Consider the following 9904-nt stretch of genomic DNA (forward strand, 5'->3'; position numbering starts at 1 on the left):
TCACTAGATAGGTTTGAAGTAATTAAGAATATTTTTTTAGGGCTTTTGATATTTCCGACTAAATAACACCTCAGAAATTACTTCAATGATGAATAGAACAAAAGTATAATGGAGAAACAACTCACACTTGGTATTTTAGCACATCTTTTTCTTTGGGTCTTCATCCAGCACTGATTAACATTAGCTTCCATTACTTACCTCATTAGGCAGTACCTTCATCAGTGTTTTTAAGAGCGTTCTAAAAGGTTATCTGGAGAGAAAGCCTGCAGAAAATTCTAGAGGCTAGGAGAAGCCATGGTATATGCTGATCATGCCCTTTTAAATATAAACTCTGGTTAGAGAAACGCAGAGGCTCTTCATGCACTAAATTATGTGGACTCTTCTCTGTGACCTCCAGATGTCCCAATTCTCCCTGGGTTACCACATAATAGTCATGTAATACTAACCTTGATGGACTGCATATGAATAAGAGGCTATTTTGAGGCTGTAAGTGCTTCAAATTGTAAGGTTCCCTGCATACTATCCCACAGCTGGCTTGGGAGGAGAAAACTCAATGTAATACGTATGCAGTAGTCTTTATGAAAGTCCAGGCTGTCCTCAGAGATCATTCTCCCTGTGAGGAGTCTGCCTTGGAAATAAGCAAAAGACTTAGATCATTAGCAATGAGTTCCATAAATGTGGCTGCTGAAGCATTCCTGAATGCTTTAGGTGGAGGTGTGTACCTTCACCAACACCCAGACAGTCCAGTGTCCACCAGAACTGTCAGTCTTGAATCACAAGCAAACCCCACCTGCTCCTCCCAGCCTGGGCTGCCCCAATGGGCCATAAACGCAGTGAGTGTCTCTCTCAGGCAGCCAGGTCATACCTCAGAACTCCCTGAGGCACAAGGGCTGAAAGCCTCCCACATCCCTGAAAGTCAAGATGCTGCAGAAAAGTCAGAATGTGTCAAACAAGCCCTGCTGCCGCTGCAAAGCCAGCAGCTCCCATTCAGCAGTGGATGCTGTCGTTCTTTAGACACCATCTGTTGCAACAGCTGCTGGTGGCTTTCCAACAGCCTCTTTAGTGCAGATCTAAAACCTGATTGCTCTCAGTCAACCACCCCTTCTTATCTAACCTTGATGAGAGAGACTGAAGATCATGGTTACTTTGGCCCTCTCCCATAGGGCATGCAGTGGCATTGAGCACCACAAATGGCAGCATCACCACCATAGGGGACTGGGAGACAGGATCACCAGAACCCTGCTGGGAGTGCCTGTGTGTGTGGTGTGCTGGGAGCAGGGCAGGGGCAGGTATTCTTTACTGTACAGCCCCCTCCCCACCACCTGCATCCACAGGGATGCAGCACCCAGTCCACCATCTGGCCTGTCTCTTCTTCACTGTGGTCTCTCTAGTGAAGAGCAGCACCATGAGAAGCCTAACCTCTACCAGAGGCTGAGCAGTTTCCAGTCATCCCCAAGAGCCTTTCCTCTCCCTAAATCCCACACCGAAGAGCCCACGAGGAGCAGGACCCTTGCTCCTTCCTGAGGCTCCCTGCAGGCAGAGCCCTGTCAGTCACTCCCCGAGGAGTGCTGTGTCCCTGCACTCCAGCAGGAACCCCCTCTAAAACACATGGATATAAGAGCATATTAGGCCTATCTGAAAAATGTCTTTTGTTTAGTATTTTGCTCCTCATGTTGGCTCTTCAGCACTGCTCAGTTATGTTGATTTTCTTAGCAGGTCTCCTGTGTAATTTTTATAAAGATTATAAGCAGTGTCACCAGTCTGCCCTACTTTTGAACAAAAAAGACATTGAAAATCACTTTCAGCAACACACTTTTAAGACTTTTCTGCTAACATAAAAAAACTTATTTCTGATTACCTCCTTGTTCAGAAGATTTTTCATTGTCATGATTCACTGTCAAATACAAGATTTTTATAAAAGTCTTTGGACAGAATGTCCTAATTACACTTGACCTCAGTTTACACCATGTGACCAGACACGTATCTGAATATCACCATGTAAAACACACTTTTGGCAACCGAGAGCTATTGGATATTTAAGACCATCTGAAAACAAACAAAAAGACAGCATGTTGAAGCAGCGGAGAGCAATCCCTTAGTCTGGTTCCTACCTGCACCTGCATTAGTGACTTAGCTTCTATTTCCTTCAGATTCCTTAAGGAACAGTGACACGCATACAGCGCTTTTCCCCGTATTTTTATATTCTGATTATGTAAGTGTGCTGCTTGCATAACCGCAACGACAGTAAATGTAGGATTTGCCTAAGGATCAACACGGAGCAGCTCCTGCCAGCCGTTCCCGAGCGTCCCTCCCAGCCGCCCCGCTCAGAGCGCGCCGATAAGGTGGGTGCCGTGTGTCAGTGACGCTCACCCCGTGCAGCCCGGCCGAGAACGTTTTGCCTGAAATAACGTTTGCATTCTCTGCATGAGATAAGGTCACCAAAGACATCAGGTCTCAGCGGCCTTACCGGAGCATACACGACAGACCGCCGGCCAGCTGCCACCCGTCCCTGTCTGGGGGTACTTCCCCGGCCTGTCCCGCCGCCGGGGATCCCCCAGCCCCCCGGGGCCATCTCTCTTTCCCCGGGGCTCCCGCCGGGTCCTGCCGCACGCGCGGGCGCAGCCGCGCTCGGGGCCGGGCGGGCGTCCCGGTGCCCCCTTTGTGCTTTTTACACCACGACAGCCCCGCGGGCAGGGCAGGCCCCCTCACCGAGCGGTGCCGGTGCAAGTTGACCCCGCGTACGGGAATGGGTGCCACGGGTCCGGCCCGGCCGCACGCCTCGCTGCGGGGGCTCTCACGGACCCGCCCCCCCGCTGCGGCCGCATCAATCATTAACGGCGGCTCGGGTGTCCAGCGCCTCCCACCCCGGGAAATCCTACCCGGGGCGGCGGGGGCGTCTCTTCCCGCTCCTCGGGAGCGCTGGATGCGCCGCCGGTTTCCAGTTACCGCGATGCCGGGCGGCGGGGCGGGAGGAGCCGCGGCGTTGCCGCCACTGCCCCCGCTGCAATGAGTGATGCTGCCGGGGGCGGCGGCGGGGGCGGAGAGGCGCAGAACTACCGCGGATCCTCCGCCGGCGGCCGCGGGCGCAGCGGCTCTGCCTCGCCCGGTCGGCGGCGAGGCGGCGGGCCCGGGGCCGGCCGGGGCAGCAGCAGCATGCCGGCGGGCGAGGGGGACAAGAAGGAGGCGGCGCCGCCGCCGCCGCCTCCTCGCCCTGCCGCCCTGCTGCGGTGGGACGAGGTGCCCGAGGACTTCGTGGAGTGCTTCATCCTCTCGGGCTACCGGCGGCTGCACTGCTCGGCGCAGGAGTGCCTGGCCTCGGTGCTGCAGCCCACCAACGAGACCCTCAACTTCTGGACCCATTTCATCCCACTGCTGCTCTTCCTCAGCCGCTTCGGGCGGCTGCTGCTGCTGCGGGGTGCCGGGGACGTGCCCTTCCACCACCCGGCCCTGCTGCCCCTCTGGTGCTACGCCTCGGGGGTGCTGCTCACCTTCGCCATGAGCTGCACGGCCCACCTCTTCAGCTGCCTCTCCCCGCGCCTCCGCGCCACCTTCTTCTACCTGGACTACGCCTCCATCAGCTATTACGGCTTCGCCAGCACCGTGGCCTACTCCTACTACCTGCTGCCAGGGCTGAGCCTGCTGGACGCCGGCGCCATGAGCCGCTACGTGCAGCAGCGGCTGGGCTGGCAGCTGGACTGCAGCCTGCCCATCGCGGCCTACCGCGTGCTCGTGCTGCCCGTGGCGCTGGCGCTGGCCGTGGGCTGCACGGCCGCCTGCTGCCGCAGCCGCGCCGCGTGCTGCGCCTACCCCTTCGCCGTGCGCACCTTCGTGTTCGCCATGCCGCTCAGCATGGCCTGCCCCATCATGCTGGAGAGTCTCCTCTTCGACCTCCGCGCACGCAACCCCACGCTCTTCGTCTACTTCTACCGCCGCTACTTCTGGCTGCTGGTGGCCGCCTTCTTCAACGTCAGCAAAATCCCCGAGCGGATCCAGCCGGGGCTGTTCGACATCGTGGGGCATAGCCATCAGCTTTTCCACATCTTTACCTTCCTCAGCATCTACGACCAAGTGCACTACGTGGAGGAGGGGCTGGCTGAGTTTCTCAAGGCCCCCCTGGCTGCCCCCACCTACCTAGGCACCGTGGGATATATGGTCCTCCTGACCGTCTGCCTTGCCGTGGTCGTCAGGAGGTTCCTCAGCGTTGCGGACCTCTGCAAGCAGGACTGACCGGGCTGGCGACCCTCGAGACAGCGACCACCGTGCCAGTGACCCTTGGGCCTCAGACCCTTGGGCCGATGACCTTCGGACTGGTGACCCTCAGACCAGACCCACCGTGTCCTGAAGAAGCTGTGAAACCTGGGGGAAACACACCTGTGAAAGAGCCAGGTTCCTTTCACGGAGGCTTGCTGGAGAAAATGACCATAGCGGAACTGCTCGTGCTCTTTAAACTACTAGGTTACCAGGGGAAGCAAGCAAATGCTTACTGGTATGTTGCTGCTTAGAGTATAAGCTGAAATAATTTAGCTCTGCTACTAGGAAGAATGCATGAATGGTGAATGCCACTTACTAATTTCATAACGATTAGGTCTAAACTAGCTCTGTATATACATATATATTTATATATCTAGCTATGTATTTATTAGCTACATATATGTGTATATATATGTATAGACCTGAAGACAATTGTGCAATGATTTCTCATAGACTTTTAATCAACTCCTGTGTGAAATTTCCTAGCAGATAATGCACTGACGTGTATCTTCCTCTCTGATATTGTAACAGGCCTTTGCAGCCACGTACTGGATTTTAAATGCAAACAAATCGATAGCCAGCTATAGTTTCTAAGGTCTTGCAGCCTTTTCAGCCAGGGAACAATAGATTTAAGAGAGAGAGGAAAAACAGCTGTGAATTATTACAGAATTACCAGTTGATGGAGAGACTTTAATTAGACAGACAGTGAGTGGTTGGTGTAGCCACTTGGATACTAAAATAAAACAGAAGGATATGTAAAATAACTGAACCAGAAAGGGGTCAAAGTGTTTGGAACGGGTGGGGGGGGGTGCAGAGGAAGAAGGACACTGCATAATGGAATGGCTCTTCCCTTAGCATGTCAGGAACATCTGTTGTGCTAAGGGAGTTGCTAAGGGGCCACTTTATCTTCCTGGGTAAATCACCTCCAAGTCAGTCCTCTAGAGTCAAAGTCAGATGCCAGACTTTCTATAAATCCCTGCCAAGCTCGGTGGGAGTTCTGTGGATGTAAAAAGAGTAACTGATGCATGAGATCTCATTCTGGATCTTTAAAAAAACTACATGGAATTAGTTTCTACTGCTCTTTAATTAGAGCACTGTCAGATTTACCATCCTAAAATTAGTTGCAGAATAAGATACTGATGAATCTGAGTTCAGCACCTAAAATCTGGTTCTACAAGAACTGGATACTGGCACTTTTTCCTATTCTGATTAGTTGTGGCTGCAGCTGGATGTGTTGAAGTCCTTTTTCAGAAGCTTGGGGGAGTTCAAGAATTAGGAGGCATTTTCCAAAGCAGAATCTTTTCAGAGCAACCCAGTTATTATGTCACACGACAAAGAGCTAAGTATAGATTGGATTTACTCTCTAGATACATTTTTGTAAATTATGTGCAGATTTTAAGCAAATGCATTCTGCTATTGTCAGACAGAACAAGTGCAATAATATTACACAAGGGGCTTACAAATTGAAGTTCAGGTGAGAAGCTACTTGTGTAACCCATTGTCAAAAGAAGGGTGGTACTTCCTTAGGAAACCCTTGTGTCAGACTGCGTAATGGTGTAGTAGCTGTTTTACTCAGCTCCTGTTGTATAAGTGTATTTCTGCTTGGATCCTTCCCATTTTCATGGACATGGCATCTGAATCCCAAGACAATGTTCTGAGTCCAGTCCTAAGCTTCTGTGAGACTAAGTTCCCTTTGTTTAAAATGGGAATATAGGAAACACTGTAGCTAGGGATTAGGAAGTCAAATCCTTAACATGGATCAGAGTCATCACAGACCCCATGACTGATATGCCCTCTACCAATGTAGCAGCTTTATGAAAATTTCTCAATGGAAGTGCATAAGCTAAAAGAAAATTAAACTCACTCAATTTAGCTTTTATCTCAATCCATTTTAAGTATAATGGTTTGAATATTTTAGATTCTTGGTGAACAATTAAAATAGCCTAACAAAAATATATACTCTTTGCCAGTTACAATTCTGCTGGTGTGTCACTTCTGGAAGGGTCAGATGTGGTCTTTTAAGGAGATTGACTAGAATTATCTGAAGTAGCAGTTCCCAAACTTTGGCCTCTTGAGTTATCACTGTTGGGCCATAAAAATCTGCATGGTCTAGAGTGAGTGGCTGTGTTCAGTTTTCATTTGCCAACCTGCATTAAAAGAAAATGGAAAGTACATGAAGTATTTTAAATCTTACCTATTTTCACTAACTTTTGTCATAAACTTAGCATTGCTTTCTTCAGCTGCAAACAAAGCAGAAAATGATCTGCACCACTGGAAGAGGAGGCTGGTTCACAACACTGTTATTCCTTGAAAAGTGCTTTAATATTGTGAAAACCCTGAAAACTCACAATAGGAAGCCAGTGGATCAAGACCTGCAACGATGTCATGCTGTGAATTTCCACAACTGCAAAAAGAGGCCAAAAATCTTTTAGATGGGCTGTATTCAAGTTAAAATAATAGAGGCATAGTACTTAGAACCTAATGACTCATCCAAACTAATTATGTAGAAAGGGTTTGCCTGGGAGATGCCACTAGCACATCCAACCAGCAATTAAAAGAAGAAATAAATCAGAAAGGCCAGGGACAGCAAACCTCAGCACTAGAAGGCAGCTCAGAAACAAACAGTAAAAGCCAAATGTAAAAGACCAGGCTTTTTAAGCATACTGTATAATGAATTATATTTGTGCTTGTCAGTCACAATGTAGAGCACATATCAAGAAGCAATGTCTAAAATGGCTGTTGCTAACTTGTAAAAATACATTTGATATTTGGAGTTAGGCCACACAGGGTCATCTATATATATCTCAACGACAGATAACAGTATAGAGTTTGGATTGCAACCAACTGCAATTTTACTGGAATCTCACTGCTGTTACAAGAATTGCCTGTGAGCCCCTGTCACACTGGAGATTGGCTATCTGGCTCTGATATTAAGAATATTGCTTCATTCAGAAGTTTCTGTTGGCAAATTGTTTAGGCACGTGTATGGGCCTGAGCACCTCATGGAATTGTTTGTAAAAGCTGGTTGCAAGCACTGCTGTCTGAGCCACTGTAAGCAGGCCAGAGCGAATGGCTACAGGGAGATGTGATTAGAATTAAGAGTTCTAATTAATGTAATTTTGTTTGTCTGGTTTTTAAGAAATGTGACTACAGATTAGAATGGTACAGTAAGTGTGGAGAATATCTAGGGAAATGTTACCTGTCTGTGTCTATTCAGTGAAGGACATGTATGTAGATAATTGTTCCATTTGCTGCGTCCAATGGGCAGAAAAAATCTGAGGTAAAAAGATTAAAATTGGAACAAGATATCCATAATTATAGTGCTTGAATTTGCTCACATAAAGTGAGTCAGCATTTGTGTGATTTGTAAGGTGCAGGATAACTTTCTGGTGTGAAAGCACATGACTGAAGAACATGTGTAAGCATGTCCAGAGCTCAGACAAGAGTTCTAACCTGCAGACGAGATGCATAAGGAAATCCTAGAAAACTAACTTGCTTGCAGAAGTACCTGTCATGTTTTTATAACCTGCCATAAGGGCTACAATGTGGATTCCACAGCTCATGTTTAAAACCAAAAAGGCTTTTTAGGCCTTTTGTAGTAGAATCTGTATGGGGATGGGAGCCAAGGTGGGGACTGGAGCACAGGGGAGTGGCCTGTAAATGCCTGGGTGTCTTTCTGTGTTTGGCCAGCACTGACCTCCATACTGACACATGTGTGCTGATGGGAAGAAGTGACTCTTGCTGGGGCCACTTCCCAGAGCATTGGTGGCACAGACACCCCCCCTTGCATTCAGCACATGCCTAGAACTGCAGTCTACACTGGCATAGATACAGTAAGCCTGGCTTCTGGGCACTCCTGAGTGGCCAGTGAGTTTCAAGCTCATCTTCATGTAAGATCGCTAAACACGATTGGTAATCATCACCCTTTTTTCTCTAGTGATACAGTATTTCTTCTGCAGTGTATTCATCTGAATGTCACTATCCAGGATATCTGTGAAGCTCTGAGCAGCTTCATTAGCAAGACTGGAATCCACAGGCTGGAAACAAAGGGAAAGGTTTCATCTGCATGCTGCACTTGTAGAAATGTAGCAGTTAAAAGTAGAAGTATGTTTGGTTTTTTTGCTAAAATGATAGTTCTGCTTAGTTGTCCAAGTGTTATGCTTATTATTTATTTGCTGAATCTAGCTACTTTGTCAGGTTTTTGTCAACAGTACACCTGCAGAAAATGACAGTATGAAAGTTTTACTTCATGTTTAAGTAAACTCTCTGAGGCAGCACATTCACAGAGCATTATTGCACTAAACTCAGTTGATTACCATCCACATGCCTTACAGAAGCAAGTCATACCTGTAGTAATTGCCCAGATCAAACTGTTTTTCATTGCCTGTGAGAGTAAAAATGACCAAGTGGCCAGTAACAAGCTGAGGAGTCAGGCACTCCTGGCTTCTTACCCTTGCTTTGCCACTACCTGTTCTGTAATCTAGGGCAAGTTGTTTAAACTGTGTTCATTTTGAATGAATTTTAATTCATGTGAAACACTGGAATTGTACCAGGGTTGAATTTGACCCTTTGTGTCTCAGTTTCCACATCTGTAAGATGGGGAGAAAATATACCTTACCTACCTCGCAGGGTTGCTCTGAAGACTAGCAAATGTTTGTAAAGCACTTAAAAATGCAAAGACCCTCCAAGGTGCTAAGAAGAAATATTATTGAACTCCAGCAGAGAGAATGTTATATTTTTCCTCATGTCACAGGGAGAGGAACAGGAATATTTCCAGATCATGAACTCTTGGGACAAACCCTTGTCATTGCCATACTCCTAGGATGTTCACATCCTGTGTCTTTTGGAGCTGATGGAAAAATTTTCATTGGCTTCAAGTGGGAGGCAGTCAAGACCCAGGCAGTATTCAACAGGCTGACTAAATGTTTAAGGGTCAGAAGTAAAGAGAAAACATATATGACTTACATACACTTTTCTTCAGAAATTCTCACTGATGACTTGTATTGAGGAGCACTGTAACACCCACAAGGCCTCCTTATTCATTTAGCCATGGATTGTATTCCAGTTATTATGAAACAGTGGAGCAGGATTTCCCATCAGTGTCTGTAAGACTATGATTATGTCTCAGTTGCCATTGGGAATTCTGAACTACATCAAACTGCTTCTTACTAGAGTAAAAAGACCTGAAATAAATGAAGCTTTCGTGGAAAAAAAATGTAATAATTTGAGAATATAAAATTATATTGCTCAAACAACTTTCTCTTTTTCCCCTCCTGTTCTGCAAAACCAACAACATGGAGTTAATCCTATGGCTGAGTGAAATCTGAGCTTGGATCTTTTGACCACATATATATACTCTATCAAGGAGCCCTGAGTAATCATCCTACTAACCCACTCTGCCCATCAACTGGAAGGGCTGGTATAAAAAGCAACATTGAGAAGAGGACTATGCTTTTAAGAGCTTTTCCAACTGGCAGCAGTAGCTGAGGGGGGAAAAAAAAGAAGACATCAAATGATTTGAGTGGTTTGTTAGTTAAGGCCTGTACCTTTAGAAATTCTCCCAATATCCATGTATATTCCTAGCTTCTGTTAGACACCTCTGAGTCAGGGCTGTATAACCAACACCCAAGTTACAGCTGAGACTTTACTCGCT

The 9904-nt window shown here is 47.2% G+C and overlaps 1 protein-coding gene across 1 annotated transcript; it reads left to right on the forward strand.

Moving 5' to 3' along the window:
- The first annotated feature begins 3006 nt into the window (after nucleotides 1–3006).
- PAQR9 (progestin and adipoQ receptor family member 9) lies at nucleotides 3007–4227 on the forward strand. The gene has a single exon (XM_062499429.1). It carries the CDS (start codon nucleotides 3007–3009, stop codon nucleotides 4225–4227), a length of 1221 nt encoding a protein of 406 aa, XP_062355413.1.
- Nucleotides 4228–9904: the final 5677 nt, after the last annotated feature.

Source organism: Cinclus cinclus, chromosome 10, assembly GCF_963662255.1.
Source record: "Cinclus cinclus chromosome 10, bCinCin1.1, whole genome shotgun sequence".
NCBI lineage: Eukaryota > Metazoa > Chordata > Aves > Passeriformes > Cinclidae > Cinclus > Cinclus cinclus.